General features: G+C 43.8%; 1 protein-coding gene across 1 annotated transcript; it reads left to right on the forward strand.

The window, feature by feature from the left end:
* Window positions 1-18: 18 nt before the first annotated feature.
* CYP4V2 (cytochrome P450 family 4 subfamily V member 2) lies at window positions 19-22,328 on the forward strand. Its single transcript, XM_003933823.4, has 11 exons — window positions 19-234; window positions 3,415-3,527; window positions 4,902-4,987; window positions 5,786-5,976; window positions 6,357-6,426; window positions 7,773-7,899; window positions 10,372-10,557; window positions 13,984-14,086; window positions 17,989-18,123; window positions 18,217-18,396; window positions 19,596-22,328. Exons 1-11 carry the CDS (start codon window positions 21-23, stop codon window positions 19,766-19,768), a joined length of 1,578 nt encoding a protein of 525 aa, XP_003933872.1. The 5' UTR covers window positions 19-20; the 3' UTR covers window positions 19,769-22,328.
* The last annotated feature ends 1,876 nt before the right edge of the window (window positions 22,329-24,204 follow it).

Here is a 24,204-nt window from a genome sequence, read left to right on the forward strand (position 1 = left end):
TCGTTCCGGGGACCCGGGCGATGGCGGGGCTCTGGCTGGGGCTGGGGGGGCAGGAGCTGCTGCTGTGGGGCGCGGCGAGCGTGGCGTCCCTGGCCGGCGCCAGCCTGGTCCTGAACCTGCTGCAGTGGGCGGCGAGCTACGCGTGGAAGTGGCGGCAGATGCGGCCCATCCCCACCGTGGCCCGCGCCGTTCCGCTGCTGGGCCACGCGCTGCTGATGAAGCGGGACGCGCGAGGTAAGGGCCGGCGTCCCTCCGGGGTCCGCGCCGCGGTCCGCAGCCCTCCCCGCCCTCCGATCGTCCGGGAACCCGCTGCTTCCGGCGTGGCCGCAGGAGGGGGAGCCTGTCATCCTGCGGAAAATGCACCCCCAGTTCTACCCAGTGCCCCCCAGTTTACCCAGTGCCCCCCAGTTCTGCCCAATGCCCCCTAGTTCTACCCAGTGACCCCAGTTCTACCCAGTGACCCCCAGTCCTACCCAGTGCCCCCCACTTCTACCCAGTGCCCCCAGTTCTGCTCAGTGCCCCCAGTTCTACCCAGTGCCCCCCCAGTTCTACCCAGTACCCCCCAGTTCTACCCAGTGCCCCCATTTCTACCCAGTGCCCCCCAGTTCTGCTCAGTAAACCCCAGGTCTACCCAATGCCCCCCAGTCCTACCCAGTGCCCCCCACTTCTACCCAGTGCCCCCACTTCTACCCAGTGCCCCCAGTTCTGCTCAGTGCCCCCCAGTCGTACCCAGTGCCCCCCAGTTCTACCCAGTGCCTCCCAGTCCTACCCAGTGCCCCCCAGTTCTGCCCTCCGCCCCCGGGCGCCCGCCGACACTGCCAGCGCCCCATCCGGGAGCCGGCGTTTTCCTGGCGCGTAGTACAGCACTCGGGGTTTCCAAACCCCCGCCCTGGGTGTCTTCCCCTGTCCCCGCCGCTCCTCCTGCCTGGGCTTGGGAAGCCTAAGAACAGAAGCGCCCGCGCGGTGGCTCAAGCCTGTAATCCCAGCACTTTAGGAGGCTGAGGCTGGTGGATCATGAGGTCAACAGATCGAGACCATCCTGGTCAACACGGTGAAACCCCGTCTCTACTAAAAATGCAAAAAATTAGCTGGGCATGGTAGCGTGTGCCTGTAATCCCAGCTATTCAGGAGGCTGAGGCAGGAGAATTGCCTGAACCCAGGAGGCGGAGGTTGCGGTGAGCCGAGATCGCGCCATTGCACTCCAGCCTGGGTAACAAGAGCGAAACTCCGTCTCAAAAAAAAAAAAAAAAAAAAAAAGAACAGAAGCGCCCAGGAAGCACGCAGCGCATTAGAGCTGGCAAACACCTTCAGGCCTAGAGCCGCCCCTCTCGCTCCCGCTTCGGAAAATGAGAGACTGGGGTTCGCTGGAGGCGTCCTCCCAGCATCGCAGGACTCGACCTGCTTCGGCTCCCGCTGGGCCTTCAGACCCCTTTAGAGGAGGTGGCGTAGTAACAGCTGGGAAACTGATGGCAGGGTCCTCAGGCAAACTTCTAAGGAAGGTTCAAACCCCTTATATATTAAACAGTTAATTGCTTTTTTAAAAATTCAAGTCACCTTTTATTATAAAAAGAGATCGACATTGTGTTGGTGGAGAAAAATCACTTTAAGTTGGAAAGGTCTCAAAAGTGTCTGGTATGCACAGCCCGGCATCCGGGAGGGTGAACTCGATCTCAACACTTCACCTTCATAGGGGGTAACTTGAGATACCCAGAACTGAAAAGGTTTGCCCAAAACGACGTGTTTTAAAATGGGCCCGGACCAGAACCCAGTTCCCTCTGGGGCTGTTATTAATAATTTTACAGGCTGAGCATTAACTCCAAAGCTTGAAAGACTTTTTCTCATTTTCACTTCTGTTTTCTCTAATAAAAATAATGCTGTCATTTCAACTTCACAAGAATAAGATGAGGCCACATGGAAGAGTGTTTACTAAAATATTAAGAATATTTTGAAAGGAAAAAATCAAGCAAACTCTTTGCCAGCCAAATATCATGATGATTGAAGTAACAAGTAATCCAACAAGACAGATAGGAAAATCGCACTGGTAAAAATCATCTCAGTTAATTCTAAAAGCAGAACTAACCGCCCCTTTTGTCCTAAGGCTTTACGGTATTAAAAAAATAATAATTGTACAAAACTATAGATTTTACCCCATCCCTTACCCCTGGAAAGTAATATACTTAAGTCTCATCATATTCTTTTGGGGATGTCAATAATTAAAATCACTAGTGAATAAGACCTATTTCAAGGCAATCTGTGAGCTGATTGGACGATTTGAAATAATTTTCCTTGCAGTCACTTTCAGTGTGAAGACAATGACAAATACTGTCTTTTACAAAAGTGACTTTTTATTCCACCAACAAATTCTGGATTTTGGCATGAGGAAAACCACTGTTCAATTTCCAGCCCTATAACCAAGTTGTTTGAGAAATTATGTAAAACTCTTTAACTTACAGGGTTTTCTCCCCCTCTTTGTGAAAATGAACTATATTACAGAGCTACTTTAAGGATTAAATTTGTTGCATGCGGAGTTTGTAGACCCTTGTCTAGAACTTGGTTAAAACAAGCTCTTTCGTTGTCAATCAAGCATCTGTTGAGGCCCTGCTTGGTGCCCAGTGTTGATCTCAGCAAAGTTGGGGATATCAAAATATTCTAAGATATAGTCCTTGTTCCCAAGAATCCTGTCTTTCACACACAAGAGGTGTTGCCTTTCGTTTTGTGGCTGATGTCCAAATGCTGCCCTCGGCCATCTCACCTTGAAGACTGCAGTTGGCTCCCAACTGGCCTCTAAACGCCAATCTCACCTTTTCCAGTCCATTGTGCCAATGTCTGCCTTCCCCAGCTACTCCTAGCTGTTGGTCCTGCTGCCTTCGAACCACAGATTGAGACCTCCCTGTCCCCTCTGTCAGACCAAACCAGGGCACGCAGAATATTAGCATGACGCAGGATGATTGACCCTGGGGATCTGAGCCCACTCCTTTCGTAGGAATTTTGACAGCTGCTTCATCCGAGAGACATTTGGAAGCAGCATAGTGTGATGGTGAAGTGATGTGTTCTGGAGTCTCGGTACAAGCCAGGCTTCAGTGTTTGCTAGCTCTGTGATACTAGGCAGTCGTTAGAAAGAGTGCTCATAATGGGACATCAAAACCCTATAATAATAGTTATTCTGTGATTGCTAACATGCACTATGTATATTTACTGTGGCAAATACTATTTTGAAAAAAAAAAACTTTAGATTTACAGAAAAGTTGCAATAATGTTACAGAGAGTTCACACATACCCTCTACCTGGCTCCCTCTAACAGTGACACATTACAGAATTAGTATATTTATCAAAATGAGAAAGCAAATGTTTGTTCAATACTTGTCACAAAATTATCATCTTGATTGAATTTAAAATCTGATATTTTTGTCCCAGAATTTTTTCAGCAGATAATTCAGTACACAGAAGAATACCGCCACATGCCGCTGCTGAAGCTCTGGGTTGGGCCGGTGCCAATGGTGGCCCTTTACAACGCAGAGAATGTGGAGGTGGGTGTGAGCGAATATGATCAGTATTGCCCCGCGTATCTGACAGCATGAGAATCTCCTCAGAATCAATATAATGTGTCCTTATATTTCAGCCATTTCAGTGCAAAAGACATTCCATTAAGTATTTTAGGCTACACAGGTGCGATTTAATGCTTTCCAGATGTAGTCTGAATCCTGGGAGATTAACACCCTGCAGACCAAAGTGCACATTTGTTACCAGGTTCCAATATTTGAAAGTCTGCAGAAAGATATAGTTTTTCAGAAAGATAAATAAATGATTCTGCAAGGTGAGCACTTGTTATCCACCTGACACTTTTTTAAGACTTCAAAAATACTTGACTAGTAAAGTATGTTCCCCTCAAGTTCCTCAGGGTCTCATGTCAATGATAACCTTATTCCAAATTTAAAAGAGAATGCAAATTTGATACGTATGGGATAAATATTACAAACCCATGCTGTTGAAATTAGTCCTCCGAAAAGCTGTAGTCCTTTTACTTATTGGGAGGTCTGGGGAAATCATCTCACGGCACAGTGAGAAAAGGATTTGGGGCAGGCAACAAAAATGGGGTAAACAGAGCTTCTCTTTGTTTACCAAAATTAAAACCAGAATTTCCTAGGAAGTAGTGCCAGCAGGATACGTCTTTCTAATTACGGTGAAAATGTTGGAGTGTCTCACACTTCTCCAGAATCCTGGCTCAGAGAAGTGAGTGAGAAGGCCAGGCCCAGGGCTCCAGCCTCTGTTGGCCTAGTGCTAACAGAAGCTGGTGTGGTGGGTGCAGATGGCGGTCTGTCCAGAGTAGGGGACTGAAGCAAGAAGCCCGGTGAGCACCCTGTGCTCAGCTCCAGCCCCCATCCCTCCTCCCACTTCACACAGAACCTGGGTGATCTGATCACACTCACACCATCCATTGCTGCCTCTATGCTGAGACACTCAAACAGGCATCTCCAGCTCAGGTCTTATCTTGGGTGTCTTGCCTGCTTTCAGACCACAGCAACCTGAATGCTTCAAAGTCAACATGACTTGAAAATGCACCATGATTTCCATCTCCCGAGATGTACTCACCCTCCACCTCGATCCCTCCCTCCACTCATTAAATAACTCCACTTGGCTCTTGGTTTACGGCAGGAACCAGAGAATCATCTCGGACATGTTGCTTTCCCTCAACTCCACCGAGTCCCCAAAACTGAATGCAGGTTTGATGTTCAAAACTCAAATTGAATGTCTTTGAGGCACGAAACTGAAAATGAACCACAGAGAAAGTAAATGTTGCGAAATGTCCTAAAAACTAGCTGTACTCTAGCCAGGTATTACTATCATTATAGGAAGGTCTTTTGATGTCTGGATGTCTCTAAAACATGTTTTTCTCTTCCAAGGTAATTTTGACGAGTTCAAAGCAAATTGACAAATCCTCTATGTACAAGTTTTTGGAACCATGGCTTGGCCTAGGACTTCTTACAAGGTATGTCAGCGTACCTTTGTGAAACTGTCTACAGAAACAGTTACTTCAGTGTGCAACTTGTGATTTCAGGAATTGACACAGGGTAGCTTTTTCTGTAGCAGGACTGTGCTTTCAGAAAGGAGGAGAAGAGGCTAAGGGTTCAGGTGAACGGTTATCTCCAGCCGTGGTGTTCAACAGTGACGGTCACCAGTGTTCAGGAAGACTTAGGAGGTGGCAGGATGGAGGCCACAGTAAAGCAAAGGAGTGTGTGGAGCAGAGAAATCCTAAAAATCCATCGAAAAGATAGCTCCAGAGAAGTCTGGCGAGCAGGTATCCAGAACCGGGACTCCATCCTCTGAGAAGGGGCCCCGCAAGGGCCAGGCAGGAGCCTCGAAGGGACTTTGGAGAACTGGAGCAGGGGAGAGAGCAAGGCAGAACCCTGGGGTGTGAGGATCATCTGAGGACTGAGGTATCGACGGGAGGAGAAAAAAATCATTATTAGAAACTTGAAACATAGAAATTGAGAGAAATTCTTAACAGTTTTCACTTTTATGAATGCTATTTTAAACAATGTTATAGAACAATGTCCATAATATTCATATTTTGTAACTATAGATGAATATTTTATAGATATGTATATGTCTTTGTCATTCTGCCAAAAGCATTTGAGGACCTGTGGATTAAGCTGTTTCAGGAGAATTTTGTTGACTTGCTATATTTATGCTTTAATTGTTTTGGATGTAACTTTTCTCTTTCTTTCTTTTTTTTTTTCTTTTTTTTTTTTTTTTTTTTTTTTGTAACCACCTATTTTATGTCTAGTACTGGAAACAAATGGCGCTCCAGGAGAAAGATGTTAACACCCACTTTCCATTTCACCATTCTGGAAGATTTCTTAGATATCATGAATGAGCAAGCAAATATATTGGTTAAGAAACTTGAAAAACATGTTAACCAAGAAGCATTTAACTGCTTTTTTTACATCACGCTTTGTGCCTTAGATATCATCTGTGGTGAGTCCCATTGATTTGTTCCTAAATTTATGGCATAAAGATGAAATGGCCCAAATAGGAAATCACACTCTATCGGGAAGGAGGACCTGGAAGGGCAGGGGGCTCTGCTGCTGTGTCCGCCTGCTGAGGAGCCGCAACCACGCCCAGGGATGTGAGGGGTGTGGGCACGGAGCAGCTGCCCGGGAAAGCAAAGGGAAGGAAGAACAGGAACAGGGAGTAGAAGTAGACGGTGCCAGAGAAGACGGTAAAGGGAGGAAGAAGAATTCTGGAATCTATCAGGACAAAGCGGGATGTACGTCTTTCGTGTCTGCCACTCCAGAACAAACACAAGATAACTAACACGCGTGGATTGAATGGTTGCTTCTCACTGTGTTTTATAGAAACAGCCATGGGGAAGAACATTGGTGCTCAAAGTAATGATGATTCCGAGTATGTCCGTGCAGTTTATAGGTAAGTGGAGTCCTTTCCGTTATTTTAAAAACTATTATGGATTTGGGCTTTAAAACATATTGCCGACAATTTCTGTGTTATTTGTGTTATATCTTTTTGTGGTTTCAGAATTAAACATTAAACTAGAAGCTAACCTCATCATGTAAGCATGTGTTTAAGCAGTAGAGGAAAGCTTATGTAAATTATGGCACATTAGATTATGCAGTAATTTAGAAGAATTATTCTCTGACATTGAGATTACATTATATTGTACATAATGATGCTACATTAGGATGCTGAGAAAAGAAAGATTAAAAAGTGTTCTGGACTATGATCATTGTTATATTTAAAAATTATAAAGAAAAACCTAGCAGATACTATGACGGAATGTTAGCAGTGTTTATCATTGCCTTGTGTGTGTGTTTCTCATTCTTGGGCTTTCCTTTTGTTATTCTTCTTTTCCATGTTTTCTGCACTGGGTAGGTTTTGTTTTAATAATCAAAACACTCCATTTTACCCTAAAATTGCTTGCAATTATTCACGTGTTAAGAGCAGGGCAAGGACTTGGTTTGATGGAGTGCAGTGAAGTGCCTTGTGCTGAGTCCATTTAAATCCGCTGCTCATTTCGCTTCATTTTCACCAGTGTTTATTAAGCATCTCTGATCTTCCAGTCACTGCACAGGGTACTGACTGGTTTTGTAGTCGTACACAAAACATAACACAGGAGGCAGGCATCGGCCAAAGAAATTTGTGAATTGTAATAACTGCTCAGGAAGAAGAGATCAAGTTGATATCTGAGTAGAAAACAAGAATGTGTCCTACAGAGTGAGAGGCCAGAAAAGGTCTTTCTGAAGAACCGGCATCTAGGCTGGTCCTGCAGGAGATCACATAGGGGACTTTCTGCTCTATGGCTGGACCTGAGACGGAGATGCTGGGACAGCCAAGTGACAGATGGCTACTTAGAGAACCCTTGCTTATAGAGTAGGGCAGCCAGCTGTCATCTGTCACTCAACCAATGATGGACCTTAAAAAGAGGCAGGTTTCATCTAAACCCCTGGTACGGAGGCCCTAGGCAGAGTGGGGAACTCGCCCTGGAGAAACAGAAGCAGAGCCAGATGGCTACCTAGGAAGGAGGTTTTCTAATGGATTCTTCATCCTCTAAAGAACCCATTATTTTCTAAGGCTTCATGGAATGCGTAACAGTGCATGCCTTCACTGTTGAGCATAACGCATGGAGCGCTTAGTAGCTTCTAAGGCAATCATCGTCATTTCCTCAGTTGCCCTCATCAAGGCCAGGTACCTAAAGAGATGCTCAAGAGATGCGCATTTCTGATACGACAGCTGATGTATTTGTATTCCATTTATAGGATGAGTGAGATGATATTTCAAAGAATAAAGATGCCCTGGCTTTGGCTTGACCTCTGGTACCTTATGTTTAAAGAAGGATGGGAACACAAAAGGAGCCTTAAGATCCTACATACCTTTACCAATGACGTAAGTCCCTGACTTTTAAAACGGTGGTAAAATATACATAACATAAAATTTTCCTTTATAACCATCGTAACTGTACGGTTTGGCAGTACGAAGTGCATTCACAATGTTGTGCAACTATCCCCATTATCCATTTCCAGAACTTTCGGTGAGTCCATGATTTTTATGTTTTTTTTAACATAAAAAAACATGATTTTCATTTTTTTTAACATAGTAGGACTATGGAGCCTATGTCTCAGGAAATAAAATTTGAATAATGATATTAATTAAGTACTTGCTAAGTCCCAAACACCATACCAAATGTTGGAAATGTAGTAATGAGTAAGACAGTGTGAATATGGTCCCTACTTGAAAGGAAATTATTCTAGTAGGAGAGGTGATCTGTCATCTATCAGCACATAATTACAAAATGTGATGTGAGTTATGAACACTTATCAACAAACAGGGTGTTCCGTAAAAGAATAAAGAAGCATAGATCTGTGTATAAGAGTTTTCTGGAAAATGTTTGGATTTTGCAGTCATTTTCAAAGGCAGAGGGCATTGATAGCAGTATCTTAACTCAGAAAATGTTAAAATTAACTAGATATGAGTATTTTAGTTCCAATTCTAAAATAAGATAGTGAGGCTGTTTTGTAGGATGTCAATTCTTGTGTTACTGACATGTTTTGGAAAAGCAAGATTCAATTGAAAATATACATCAAATTATAATTTCAGTGTATTGAAAAAATTGCCTATTTAAGTATGTTCTCTCCTTGCTGTAAATTTTGGTTAAAATCTATTGGAATTGCTTCCTTAAGAGATCAAATGATGAATAAATCAGTAGATGTTCCATGAATGCAATGTTGGCTGAGTGGGCCACAGCGGAGTGATCACCTGGTTGCCAGGGAAGAGCTGGCAGGTTATATTTCGTAAACTTTTTCCTTAAATTTTGTGCATTGATATTTGATAGCAACAATTAAATGAATTCCAGACTGAATAGACAATATCATTCATTTAATAAACATTGAGAATTTCCTACTGAGGCCTGGGCACTAGGAATTCCACAAGAATAAAGGAAGACATGGTGTTTTGCCCTCAAAGGGCTTAGAATCTGCTCAAGGCACTTAGTAGCAGGTTTGATCAATTACCTGCTAGTACAAGGAATTTGAAATGTACAACCAAATTAAGTGTATGGGCCTCAATTCTTTTATCCATCCAAGAAATAACCTAGTGAGTATTCTTAAAATGCCAAGCAGTGCTCTAAAGATTAGAAATATATCAATGAACAAAGACACGCACATGGCAGAGTTTGAGTTGGAAGAGAAAGATGCTAAATAATAAGTATAACATCATATAGTAAGTGTAATATCATACAATATAATAATTAGTTTAACATCATATAAGTGTAATATCGCACAATATAATAAGTACATCATATAGTGTGATATCACACAATATAAGTATAACATCATATATTGTGATATTGCACAATATAATAAAAGTATAACATATAATAAGTATATCACACAATATAATAACATCATATAATAAGGATATCACACAATGTAAGTATAACGTATAGTAAGTATAATATCACACAATAGTAAGTATAACATCATATAAGTATAATATCACACAATATAATAAGTATAACATCATATAATAAGTATAATATCACACAATATAATAATAACATCATACAATAAGTATAATATCGTAATAAGTCTAATGGAAGTATCACATAATGTCAGGTGGCAAGGAAAATAGAGAAGAAGAAGGCAGCGTTAGGAAGCATTGCAGTGCTAGGGACGAGGATGGCAGGGATGAGGGAGGTGTCTCTGATCGTGTGGCAGTGAGCAGAGATCGGGAAGAAGGGAGGGAGTCCGCCGTGCAGGCCGCTGAGGGAAGCATTCAGGCAGCAGAAATCGCAGGTGTAGAGGCTGAGGTGACTCATCTCCTTGCTTCTATGCTCCCCGTAACATGTAATTAGGAATCTGTAATAGACTATTGCATAGTGACTGCATTTTAAACGTTTTCTCATTAGCTCAATGAAATCTCTAGAGTACTTTCTAGTAGACTATAATTCTATTCTTGTGTTGGAAAGACTGCGAAAATAGTACTGGAAAGTTAGGAATTTGCCTGAAATTAAAGTTGGGGAGAAGCATGGGGAGAAATGTCAGATATAGGTGAAGGGGAGGAAGGCAGCAAATCACACTGCCATGTGTGTACCTATGCAACAATCTTGCATGTTCTTCACATGTACCCCAAAACCTAAAATGCAATTAAAAAAAAACATTAAAAAATTTTTCACCAAATAATGCCTGAAATATTAATAAGAGCCTTTAATGTATTTTCACAAGAGCCTATGTTGACAAATGTTGAAATAGAAAGGTTTAGAGAAAAATAAAAGAAACTAGCATATTTTATAAGAAGATGCATGACTAGGCTGCATTCAAGTCCAAACTAACACATGTGATTATCATTCAAATGATACAGGTCATCGCCGAACGGGCCAATGAAATAACAGCAGGTGGCGAATGTAGAGGCGATGGCAGGGACTCCGCCCCCTCCAGAAACAAACGCAGGGCTTTTCTCGACTTGCTTTTAAGTGTGACTGATGACGAAGGGAACAGGCTGAGTCATGAAGATATCCGAGAAGAAGTCGACACCTTCATGTTTGAGGTATTGTATATGGATTGTTATGTTCAGATATCAACACATTTCAGTTATTTTTAGAATCTTTGGCATTATTTTTTAAAATTTAATCAAATTTTAAAGTAGTTTAATATAACTAAGGAAGATTCATTATAATTTTATTAGAAATTAGAAAATTTAAGAAACTGGTTAAGTACCAGCTCAACCTTCTTCTTCAGAAAGCGATTTTGCTGAGTGCTGGGCACAGCAGTAGACTTTTTTTTTCTTCCCTCAAGAAACCCTAAGATTTGTTAGAGTTTTCCCAAGTAGAAGAGCAGCCCAGAATGGCTCTCAGTTCTCCACCTGGCTTCAGCTTCCTTCTAACCTCCCAGACCCGCAAGTCCACTTCCTCACCACCTCCTTTTTGAGGTTCTAGCAGACGAGCACTTAGCTACTGCCATGAACTGCTCTACCTAAAGAGCAAAAGCCCTCCGACAGAAATTTCAGCTGGCTCATGATTCTAACGAGATCTCCAGTCTCAAATTTGAACATATATATGTGAAGTGCTTTTTACAAAGATAGCTTAAATATTAAATACTGCAAAGAGGGATTCTCTGTGTGAATGGCAAAATAGATAAAGCATGGTTTTTAGAAGCCCATATAGTAGTATCCTCCCCGTGGAGCAGAGTGAAAGGCACCTGAGTTGTTCATGGCTCTGTACCCAACGTGTTAGCTGCTCTGCGGGAGCCTCTGGCAGCAGTGCCAATGCTCATGCACTCTCGTGTGAGGCTCCGCAACGCAGTGGAAGAAAGCTGTGTGGAGGGGCTCTGGATCCTAGTTCCAGTTCAAGCTCTGTGCTGATGAGCCAAATAAGATAGTTCTGATCATTCCAGAGCTCTGTCTTAGCTTTCCTATATGCAGAAAGGAGAGACGGACTGCCCTGGTGGTTTTAAGCTTTTTAAAGCAGAACACTTCACTGAAAATAAGTCTTAAGCAGAAAATGGACATCTAAATTAGCTGAAAAGTAGAGAGGTTAAGAGTGTGGGCTTTAAGACCAAATCCCAGCTCTAATGCGCTGGAAGCATGACCTCAAGCACCTCACCTAGCCATACTGGGCCTGAATATTCTGATTTTCATAGCACAAGCCTCATGGAATAGTTATGATGATTAGATTTGTAAAGGTGCTCTGAGAATCGTGATTGGCCCATAAACAATATGCAGCAGATACCAGGTGTTATTATTTGGTGTTGAAGTGGAGAGACCTTTTCACATCTTCACCTTGCCCAGACACACACACATATACTCCTGTACACACATACACAAACATACACATGCACACACCCACATACATATACATACACACATACGCTCATGCACAGGCACATACACGCAGACACATGTATATACCCATATATGCTCATGAACATACAAACGTATATATCCATATACACACATACACAAGCACATGCACACACCTACATACACTCCTGCATATACACGCATATACACAAACACATGTATATCCACATTCACACACATGGGCATACATACACTCACACACAAATATACACACACACATAGACTCATGTACATACACATGCACACATGCATGCAGACAGAAACATGCACACACCACCCCCACACACATGCACATATTCGTGTACATTTATGCAGATAATCACACATACAAAACCATGTACACACCTATATACACACATGCACATATATATACACATGCACACACAAATGCACACAGCCATGTACCCTCATGTATACATAAGCACAAATGCACACACAAACACATGTACATATCCACATACAGCATGCATCTATGCACACCCCATACCTACATGTACACACATTCCATCCATCTCCTACCAGGAACCTCTCACTTTCATGAAAACAACCAGAACCAGACTAATAACTTTTCTTTCAGTTCTGACACTCCTTGAAATTCTAATTCTTTTCTTCTTTGCATTGAATGGAGGTATACCAGGTGTGGGTCTACAGGCCGGTGCAGGCTGTAACTGCCCAAGTTCCAGATGTGAGCTAAAAGTGGGTGTGCCCCCTGCTCTGCCAGTGTGCCTTGGTGCTTTACATTTGCCTCATCCTGCCCTCTGAGGATGGCAGACAAAATAAAGTCGAAAGCTCAGCGGACCCCTCTTAGGCCTTTGGATTAGGCTTCTGCTCATAAATTCAAGGAAAGCAATCAGAATTGGTTAGCCAGCGTACTTCCATATGTACTTCGCAGACAAGCGAGCACGATGCGCCAGAGCTCAACACTGGAGTTCTGAGTAGTCTCTGTAACTGCCAGTGCTGGGAAAATGCAATGGGGCACCGGCCTCAGGGACCTGTAGGCTGCGTATTTTAAGAATTGCAGAATAAGCCCCAAGCAGTTCAACCCACGAGCAGTTTTATAAAACAAGTACTTTGGAGATCTCTGCACAGAGAATGAAATATTATAATAATCCCTTGTGCCACATAGGGACAATGGAAAAGTGAGATCTTTTATAGAGGTGACCATTTTTTCCTTTTTGTCCTTAACGTTTCACTCAGAGAGGTAGATGACTGGGATTGATTTTCCAGGTAATTTTTTTTTTTTTTTTTTTCCTGAAGAACTCACCACTTTTGCATATGGGAATGCGCTAGGGAGCTGAAGAGGCAGGTAAGAGGCCAAGACCTGAACTATCAAGTGGGTAGGGAAGAAGGGAGCCCGAGACGATACCCTAGTGTAAGAGGTGGAGGCGGAGCCTCCTGAGTGCACAGGGTGTGGGCAATGGCATCAGCACAGCTGGCTTTGTCCTCAGACGTGCTGGAGCCTCTGCTTCTGCCTCTGCCTCCCACGAAGCTGCTTAGCACAGGAGACGTTATTTCGCCACATGTTTGTCCTGAGTTTTTAATCTCTGAAATGTAAATAACAGTAATGAGTCTTCCATGGAGTTTTTGTGCAGATTAATTGAGTCAGTTTCTGCAAAGTACTTAGTATTTTGCCTACAACTCAGCAAGTATTAAATGAGGTTGTTGTTGACTTTTGAATGCAGAGGATGTGACTTAGAACCATACCTGTACCCCCTGGCACCTGCCGTCCGCAGGTAAGGCCCACCTTACAGATGGGGGAAGGCAGAGAAGTACAGACTTGCCAAGCAGGCTCCAGAACATCAGGCTTCGTTCCCTTCACAGAGGCGCAGCCCACCTCGTGCCCCTGGAACGCCCCCTTTATTAACACAGCACATGCACGTCCCACGAGTATGCAGCACTGAACGACGTGGAGCTGTCATCTCTAGGCACGAGCCTCCACTTTTCAGGAATTGTCTGCTTATCACCGAGGCAAGGTGCTGCACAGAATTAATTTCTTTTGTTCTTCAGTCACGGTGCCCCCGTCAAATCCAGAGACAATTCAGAAGCGGTTTCTGGTCACTCCTAATCATCGCAGGCTACCTCTGCTTTTTAAGCTATTGTTTTCTCCATTTGTAGGGCCACGATACAACTGCAGCTGCAATAAACTGGTCCTTACACCTTTTGGGTTCTAACCCGGAAGTCCAGAAAAAAGTGGACAATGAGCTGGATGACGTGTTTGGTATGTTTGGCCCCTTCCCTGGTATATTGTGGTGCTAAGTTAACTGCAGAGATGCCAGTGTGTTCACAGCAACGAGCAGGAACGCTTCCCTGTGGGATCCTTGCCAGTACCATCCCCTTTGCAAGGCCTCGTCCATTCACTTACAGGCCTCTGCCGGTCACCTGGCAAGTGACTGCACTGGGCTGGATGCTGAGATGCACAGGTGCGTGCTGGCATTCTCGAGGTTAGATGCTGGGGTGAACAGATACGTGGTGCCGTCCACGAGATTAGATGCTGGGGTGCACAGATGCGTGCTGCTGTCCTCAAGGTGAGATGCTGGGGTGCACAGATACATGGTGCCGCCCTCGAGGTTAGATGCTGGGGTGCACAGATGCGTGCTGCCGTCCTCGAGGTTATATGTTGGGGTGCACAGATGTGTGCTGCCATTCTCGAGTTTAGATGCTGGGGTGCACAGATGCGTGCTGCCGTCCTCGAGGTTACATGCTGGGGTGCACAGATGTGTGCTGCTGTCCTCGAGGTTAAATGCTGGGGTGCACAGATACGTGGTGCCGTCCTCCAGGTTAGATGCTGGGGTGCACAGATGCGTGCTGGCATTCTCCAGGTTAGGCTGGGGTGTACAGATACATGGTGCCGTCCTCGAGGTTAGATGCTAGGGTGCACAGATACATGGTGCCGCCCTCGAGGTTAGATGCTGGGGTGCACAGATGCATGCTGCCGTCCTCGAGGTTAGATGTTGGGGTGCACAGATGCGTGCTGCCGTCCTCGAGTTTAGATGCTGGGGTGCACAGATACATGGTGCCGCCCTCGAGGTTAGATGCTGGGGTGCACAGATGCATGCTGCCGTCCTCGAGGTTAGATGTTGGGGTGCACAGATGCGTGCTGCTGTCCTCGAGGTTATATGCTGGGGTGCACAGATGCGTGCTGCCGTCCTCGAGGTTAGATGCTGGGGTGCACAGATACGTGCTGGCATTCTCGAGGTTAGATGCTGGGGTGCACAGACGCGTGCTGCCGTTCTCGAGGTTAGATGCTGGGGAGCACAGATGTATGCTGCCGTCCTCGAGGTTAGATGCTGGGGTACACAGATGTGTGCTGCCGTCCTCGAGGTTAGATGTTGGGGTGCACAGATGCATGCTGCCATTCTCGAGGTTAGAGGCTGGGGTGCACAGATGCGTGCTGGCATCCTTGAGGTTAGATGTTGAGGTGCACAGATGCGTGCTGCCGTCCTCGAGGTTACATGCTGGGGTGCACAGATGCGTGCTGCTGTCCTCGAGGTTAGATGTTGGGGTGCACAGATGCGTGCTGCCGTTCTCGAGGTTAGATGCTGGGGTGTACAGATGCGTGCTGCTGTTTTCGAGGTTAGAGGCTGGGGTGCACAGATGCGTGCTGCCGTTCTCGAGGTTAGATGCTGGGGTACACAGATGCGTGCTGGCATACTTGAGGTTAGATGTTGGGGTGCATAGATGCGTGCTGCCGTCCTCGGGTCTTACTGCTTCCCAGGAGAAACAGAAACATACACGAAGAATCATGGACTGTGCATTTGAGTGAAGAAGGTGCTATTTGGGAGAACGGAGTAGCTGGTCAAACTGTTCAGAAAGGTACAGGGAAGCCGATTTAGAAAGGATTGCATCTGACCTCTAGAGATAAAGTAGAGAAAAGATGGATTAAACTACCAGGAGTGAAACTTCTGTTCTACAGCAAGCAACCCAGAGGAAAGGCTCCTGGCTGGATGCCAGCAGGGAGGTCCATGGTCCTGGGCTTGCTCCTGTGCTCCCTGCCAGCCCTGCCATCTTGGCTTTTGTCTTCTTGATTGATGTTCCAAGTATCACGTTCATTTTCAAGGCAGGAAGGCAGGGAGGTGGGGATGCTGGGTGTGTTGGTGTCCTGTGGCTCCTGTGACGCATTCACAGATGGGGAGGTTCCCAGCAGCAGACGCCTGTTCCCGCACAGTTCTGGACACCCAAGTCAAAGATCAGCGTTGCTGAGCCTGCATCACCATGTGGGCGGGACTGTGCTCCTTCCGGAGAAAAAAATCCACCCTTCGTCGCTTCAGCCTTCCTTGGCTAACAGCTGCATCGCTGACATCTCTGCCAGTTTCTGTGTCACCTTCTCTTCTGTCTGGGGGTGTGTGTGTGTGCACGCACGTGCATGCATGCATGTGTGGTGTGGGGGGTGTGTGTGTGCTTGTGTGTCTTTCTCTCACAAGCATCCTTGTGAGGGCATTCAGAGCCCACCTGAATCATCGCCCCACTGTAAAACCTTTAATTTAAATCTGCCAAGAGTTCTTTACTTCCAAATAGGGTAACGTTTACAGATTGCAGGGTTTATGACCTAATATTGGGGGGCCCATTATCAGTCTGCCACAAAGGGGCTTCCCTCCATTTTATCCTTTTTAAAAGTTCCTCAATAACTGCAAGGCAAAAAGGAATAAAGTTGTGTTAGCCAAGCAACAAGGAGTATCTGAGGCGGTTTCATAGCGAGAGGTGAGGAAGGAAAACTACAGAAATAAAGCTGGAGAGAAGGCTTTCCGGAAAGAGAAGCAGGTGAGCACAGGCGCTGACGTGGAAAGGTTTGTGGTTCGGAGGGCAGTCGTGGAGAGCGAGAGACAGTGAAAACTCATCTCATTCATGGAGATGAGGACGGAAAAGCAGTTTTGTGTGCACATTGTGCGGGGACCGGAATTTCACATTAAGAGGCAAGCTTTTATTTTGCAGAATGGACGCCATCGAAACCTTTTGGCAAATTTTTGTCATTTTATTTTTTTCACATGGATTTTAATTTTGCTGAGATTGCCTTGAGGGGGTAAATGGGGTCTTCTAAGAGCTCACAGGTTCTTTTGGAATAGGTTCCAATCTTTTGTATCCCCTACGATGTTTAGCTGATTTGCCAGCTTCACAGATGCTCTGTGGTCCTGCAGAATTAGTGACACAATAATCGTTTCTAGAGTCTTTATTCTGTGTGTCTCATGTTTTCTGCTTATCGTGCCTCACTTTTTCTTCTACCCACAATCCTGGTTCTAAAATTTTTGAGCAACTAATCTTTGTGTACTGAGTTGCAATTATTAATTCCTTATGTTATTTTCTTTTTACTGAGGTAAATGTCACGTAACATAAAATCCATCATTTTAAAGTGTACATTTCAGTGACATTTAGTACCTTCACCATATTGTATGATAGTCATGTCCACGTAATTCCAGAACATTTTCAGCACCTCAAAAGGAAACTCAGTATATCATTAACCAGTCCCTCTTCATTCGTCCTTCCCCTGGCCCTGGCAGCCTCTAATGTACTTTCTGTCTCTATGGATTTACCTATTCATGGATTTGTATAGTATGTGAACTTTTGTGTCTGTTTATTTTACTTGGCACATTGTCTCATTTTATTTTCATTATACATAATGTTAGAAATTCTGCTTTAGCTGTGGGTATTACCCATGCCTTGGTCCACGTGTTCTTCTTTGATGGGTGTTTAATGGGTATTTAATGTCCCATGCCTTGGTCCACGTGTTCTTCTTTGATGGGTGTTTGATGGGTATTTAGCGTCCCGTGCCTTGGTGCACGTGTTGTTGATGGGTGTTTGATGGCTATTTAGCATCCCATGCCTTGGTCCACGTGTTCTTTGATGGGTGTTTGATGGGTATTTAGTGTCCCGTGCCTTGGTCCACGTGTTGTTCTTTGATGGGTGTTTGATGGGTATTTAGCATCCCGTGCCTTGGTCCGCGTGTTCTTCTTTGATGGGCATCTGATGGGTATTTAGCATCCGGTGCCTTGGTCCATATGTTCTTCTTTGATGGATATTTGATAGGTATTTAGCATCCCATGCCTTGATCCATGTGTTCTTCTTTGATGTCTGCCTCCCAGGCCCACACCACAATTTCAGGTCATCTTATCTACTTGCTTTCATCAGGGAAGTCTGTCCGTCCTGCTACCGTAGAAGACCTGAAGAAACTTCGGTATCTGGAATGTGTTATTAAGGAGACCCTTCGCCTTTTTCCTTCTGTTCCCTTATTTGCCCGGAGTCTTAGTGAAGATTGTGAAGTGGGTAAGTATGCTATAACTAAAGTAGAAGGGAGAGGGAAATTCTTTAATGTCTGTCCTGCTCCCATCTCATGATGTATTGACTACTTCTTGACAGCGGGCTACAGAGTTCTGAAAGGCACGGAAGCCGTCATCATTCCATATGCATTGCACAGAGATCCGAGATACTTCCCCAATCCCGAGGAGTTCCAGCCTGAGCGGTTCTTCCCTGAGAATGCCCAAGGGCGCCACCCATACGCCTATGTACCCTTCTCTGCTGGACCCAGGAACTGCATAGGTTTGTATGCATCTGAACTGTTGGACCTTCAGACCCACATGATGATAGCAGGTTTCTCACAGAGATTCCTTTGAGATGCGATGTGACATTGCCCGTACGCAACAGCCTTAACAAAATAGCTGGTTTCTTTTTTCCCCTCACTTGCTGTGCTTTGCAATTTTAAAATATCATTGTCAAAAGGTATATTAGTATATTAGCCTGCGTGGGCTTCCGTAGCAAAATAACACAGACTGGGGGGTTTAAACAGCAGAAATTTATTTCTCACAGTTCTGGAGGCTGGAAGTGTGAGATCAAGGTGCTAGCAGGGCTGCTTCTCCTGAGGCCCGTCTCTGTGGCTGGGAGATGCATTCTTCTCCCCATGTTTTCACTCAGTCTTTTCTCTGTGTGGGGCTGTGTCCTGATCTCTCTGGTCAGACTGCACCAGGGCCCGCCCCAGTGACCTTGTTCGTACTTAATGACTTTTTAAAATGACCTGTCTCCAAATACAGTCATATTCTAAGGTATGGGGGGTTAGGACTTCAACATATGGATTTGGAGAGAGACACAATTACCCATAACATAAAACATAATCAGTTTCGTGGTGGAGTTCTGAAATGCTCTTGATTTTTAATTACAGTAGAATATAATTTATTGCAGTGAAAACTTCATGTGATTACTTATGGCTCACCTAATTTTTGTGTTTCTTGCTCTTAAGAATTTCATTTTGCAAATCAAAACAGAAAATGCTGCCACATGGCCAGCTGAAGTATTGAAGCAAAATGAATGCCCGTCATCGCCCTGCGTTTTAAACTGTTTTGGTTTTAGCATCTCTAGCATTTTATTTATGTAAATACAGACATTAGTAAAGTGAGGTCAGATTGAAATGGGTGAACTGAAGCTTTTTTGGTGGATCCATAGCAGATTAAAGACACTAAGACATAATCTAGAGTAGTGAGTCTCAAGCTTGAACGAGCTCAGGATTTATCTGGATGAGCTGGAGTAGAAATTCCCTGGCCCTCCCCAGCTATCGAGATAGGCTAAGTGGGAGCAGGGAGGGACACTCATGACTCTTCATTTTTAACAAGTGTCCAAGGTCGTTCTGATTCTTCTTCTGCCTACTGTGAAAATATAAAATGCTTGCTTCCTATGATAGAACCCCTTGTTTCTCATGTTTGGGATAAGTCTATAACCAAAGTGATGATATTTACATTAATTTGAAGGTCAAAAGTTTGCTATGATGGAAGAAAAGACCATTCTTTCATGCATCCTGAGGCACTTTTGGATAGAATCCAACCAGAAAAGAGAAGAACTTGGTCTAGAAGGACAGTTGATTCTTCGTCCAAGCAATGGCATCTGGATAAAGCTGAAGAGGAGGAATGCAGATGAACCCTAACTATGTCATTAGGTTGTGCCTTTATCATGACAAGGGTCTTTCTTTTAAGAGATCCTTGGCATTTACAATTTATAGATCATGAGGTCAATATGCTTGAATTCCCTAGACCTAATTCTTCCTTGTCTCCAGTGATCTTGACATCAAGTCTAACAAAGAATTTTGAGTTTTGTATTTTTCTGTTTTTGAGACTGAGGCTTGCTCTGTCGCCCAGGCTGGAGTGCAGTGGTGTGATCTTGGCTCATTGCAACCTCTGTCTCTCTGGTTCAAGCGATTCTCCTGCCACAGCCTCCCAAGTAGCTGGGACTACAGGTGCCCACCAGCACATCCAGCTAATTTTTTTTGAATTTTTAGTAGAAACAGGGTTTCACCATGTTGGCCAGACTGATCTCTAACTCCTGACCTCAGGTGATCCACCCGCCTCAGACTCCCAAAGTTCTGGGATTATAGGCATGAGGCACCATGCCTAGAATACCTTTAGAATTTTTTAAAGGTGCTCAGGTTGACTAGGGAACACACACACATGCACACACACACACACAATATAATTTGAAAAGAGTGAGTAATTACGTATTCTGACTCAGGCTTTTAGGTTTTTTTTTTTTTTTTTTGAGACGGAGTTTCGCTCTTGTTACCCAGGCTGGAGTACAATGGCGCAATCTCGGCTCACCGCAACCTCCGCCTCCTGGGTTCAGGCAATTCTTCTGCCTCAGCCTTCCGAGTAGCTGGGATTACAGGCGTGCGCCACCATGCCCAGCTAGTTTTTGTATTTTTAGTAGAGACGGGGTTTCACCATGTTGACCAGGATGGTCTCAATCTCGTGACCTCGTGATCCACCCGCCTCGGCCTCCCAAAGTGCTGGGATTATAGGTGTGAGCCACCGCGCCCGGCCTGGCTTTTAGGTTTTAAAATTATATTAGTGGCATCAGTTATGACAAGAATAATTATAGCACTTCTCAGATTTTATAACGCAGAGCAGATTATTTACAAGTTGATTCATAGGTTCTATACAGTTTCTCGTTTCATTGTGCACGTATAGTCTTTAATTCCTCATAGAATCACAGTCACCTTTATATATCATATTATTGGAAGAGATTCATCTTCAGAATCTCCAATTTTTCACAGTACCTCACAGGGTTAATCATGCCTTTTTGAGTTATAAGGGCCTAAGAACTTATCTAGTTATGCTCCTTTATATTACGGTAAGGGGATAGAATTAATAAAAAAGTTGCTGCCCAAAGTCATGTTGCCAGTTGGTGAGAGAGCTGGAAATACATAGAGATCTATACTGTAAATCTCCCCCCTCGCATACCGATGTGCCTTCTACAATATGCTGTAGCCTTGTGGAACTCAGGGTGATGATCAGACATGTCATTACAACATGGGTCTTCTGCTTCTGATGTAGGCATTTTTCTGGGATTCTTCCTTCTTTAAAGGAAAAAGGAAGCCATTCGTCTATATTTAGTAACTCAGTAGTAACTCACTTAGTTTAGGGTTAGACCTTTAGTTAATTCAACCCTACAGATCATACTTAACAAGCTGATAACTGACACATATTCCCTGAATTTTAATTTGATAGACAAGACATCTGCCTACTCCATGATTTCTTCATTTAATAATTTAAACAAGATTGGTTTTGTTTTGTTTTCAATTTTTATTCATCATAGAATCACAGCTACCTTTATATACCATTTATTATTGGCAGAGACTCCTCAGTAATCTTCGGTCTCTCAGTGTCTCACGGGTTTGATCAATGGCTTTGGAACTGGAAGGACTTTAGAACTTACATGATTATGCTCCCAATAGGCAATAGCAGATAGAATTGTGCAATCAACAAGGGGGGATATGTATTTTTCAATGGGTAGCCATTTGGCAAGCCCTCAGCCTGGGCCGTTTAGGGCAAGGGAAGCCTCAGCCACTGCACCCCTTAACTATCCCAGAGAGCCACCATGTGCACAACCCAGGTCCTAAACCGATGAGAAAAAGTCAAGGAAGGAGGGGATACAATTGGAAATATTCTCATCAAATGGTTGATCTCATCATCTAAAAATGGGTATATTAGAAAATTTCCTTCCAAGATGATTTTGGGTAATAAAAATTGTATTCATTTAAATTGGTATTATCTCTCAATTTTACGCACGTACCTTTATCTCTTACATTTTGTTTTTAGTGACCCTGTGTAACACATGACATTAAAGTGAAACCTTGCTTAATGTTACCTTTTGGCCGGAGAACCTCATTCAGCTCTAGAATTACTGTTACTCTTATTTTAATCGGTCATTTAAACTGTGACAGAGTAGGAGCTGACAAATTATTTCATGTGCTGCGGTACTGAAATGTGGATGCCACCCTGTTTTATAAGAGGATCAAGTGTCTATGCACCCATTACCTGTCTGTCTTCTGTTTGAAAGACATGTCTTAAGAAAAATACATTATATTTTAGATGCAGGTGCTGCGTTTTATTCTAAGAAATGATATCAATTCAAAACGTAGAAAATTGTTAAAAAGATAAAGCAGTGGGTGGCTGATTCCTAACGGGTAATAAAGGAAATAGCACTGTGGAGTTGATGTCATCAGTGTCTCTTGGATTTTCTAACAAAAGCTTCCTGCACTGTTGTCATACCCTGATTGTGAATTTCTCTGACCGAAAAATCGACTAGAAGAAGTAGAATCACCAGAACATTTTGTTCGGCTGATGGCCCAAAGTAAGCTCAGTTACTGGGAATCGGCAGAAACCACAGGCATCACTGGCCCCAGGGATTTAGAGTCCAGAAACCTCTCCAGGTGATGGACTGCTGACTGGGGCCCTGCACATTGTCACAGACAGCTGGGGAATGTCAGTTTCTGGACCAAATGACCCAATAAGGGATGGCGGTCATAAAGAGATCCATTTTTATCTGGAATGTGTCTAGAAGATCAAAATATTTTTCCTTCCAGCATCTAATCCCTGAGTGATACATTAAACACAATTTTAGTCTGCCTAGGCACCCTCTTTTTCTGGGAGCAGCACTCATTTTTGAAATTGTCCGACAATAAATTACCATCTTTTCTTCTCTTCTCCCCATCTTTTCCCTTCCCCAATACACACGCAATGTAAATATGTGGCTTCAATTGGAGCTGCCATGTTCCTAGGTGATCCCACTTTCTCAGCCCTAAGAGAGGTTGAATTTGAGTTCTCCCCAGGAGCTTTTGCAGCTGCAATTGAAGAAGAGATACAGTTCATCTCTTGTGGTGGAAACTCCAAGAGCAATCGGCGGTAGAACCTCTGGAGCAGCTGCTGGGTGATGAGTAGAGGAGAAGCAGACAGAAGAAATGGACAGAATCCTGGAGGAGTCGGAGTCCCACAGGCCAGGTGACGCTGAGGCTCACTGCGTGTCCGCCCTGCCCTCTGTTCTGTGGGTCCACCCTCCTTGGGAACACAAGAGCCCGTATATTGCCCTTTGCTCACATGGATTGTCTTTCATTTATGACCAAAAGTGGCTTAGTGTGTGTCAGGCCGGCTGCAGGATGAAGGAAGGGACCTCATTCTCCGGATATGATCTTAGGTCTTCACACTGTTTTCTTTGTGCTGCCCAGTCATTCTCTAGATTGGATTAATGGCACATATGCTCACCAGTCGTTTAAACGCGGTACCGTTTAAGAAAACGCAGTTGTCTCTTTTCTAGATAGTAGGAAAATTAAAGTTACATGCATCGATTTAGAATGAGCTAGGCTTCCCCTAACTCAGCAGTCTAGTGTTTTGGTTCTGCCTTGATGACTCCCCGGGCTAATTAGTCATTTTTCTCCTTCTCTAATTAAACCAGGTTCATTTTCCTGCTGGCTAGCTGTATGCCAAATTTCAGGGCCACATCTCCCATCTCGAATTACTAAAAGGAACTGGCTGGATTCCTTCCTCAGTTTCTTGTCCACGAGTTCACCAAATGGTTATTTCCTTGGGCTGAATTCAATTTTGGAATCGACTCCCGCCTTTAGCTGTTCGTCTGGTTCTCCTTATCCCAAATTTTTGGCACATTCTTTCTCCTCCCATGATTCTCTCTCCTCTTTACCCATCATATTCTTTCTGCTGGGGTTTGCATTTATTGATCTCTGCCTTTCCTGATACTATTCAATTTTTTTTTTCACAGAAATAAAGCCTATACTAAAATGCAGATTCCTATATAAAAAGTTGTAATGTTTTTCCTTCAATAAGGGGCATACAAGCGGTGTAGATCTTATCAGGAAGAAAAATTATCACACTATTTAGACATGCTTGTCTTCTTTTTTAGATGTTTTCAGTTTACTTTTAGTAAACTGAAACTGCCATATATAGTTTTAAAATGTGTTTTAGCTGAATAGCAAAAAAAAAAAAAAAAAAAAAAAAAAAAGTAGACACAGAAGTGTCTATTGGGCACTCCCAGGAAGGAGAGTAACTTTTTTTTTTCTTTTTTTTTTCTTCTTCC

This window comes from Saimiri boliviensis, chromosome 3 (assembly GCF_048565385.1).
Source record: "Saimiri boliviensis isolate mSaiBol1 chromosome 3, mSaiBol1.pri, whole genome shotgun sequence".
Lineage (NCBI taxonomy): Eukaryota > Metazoa > Chordata > Mammalia > Primates > Cebidae > Saimiri > Saimiri boliviensis.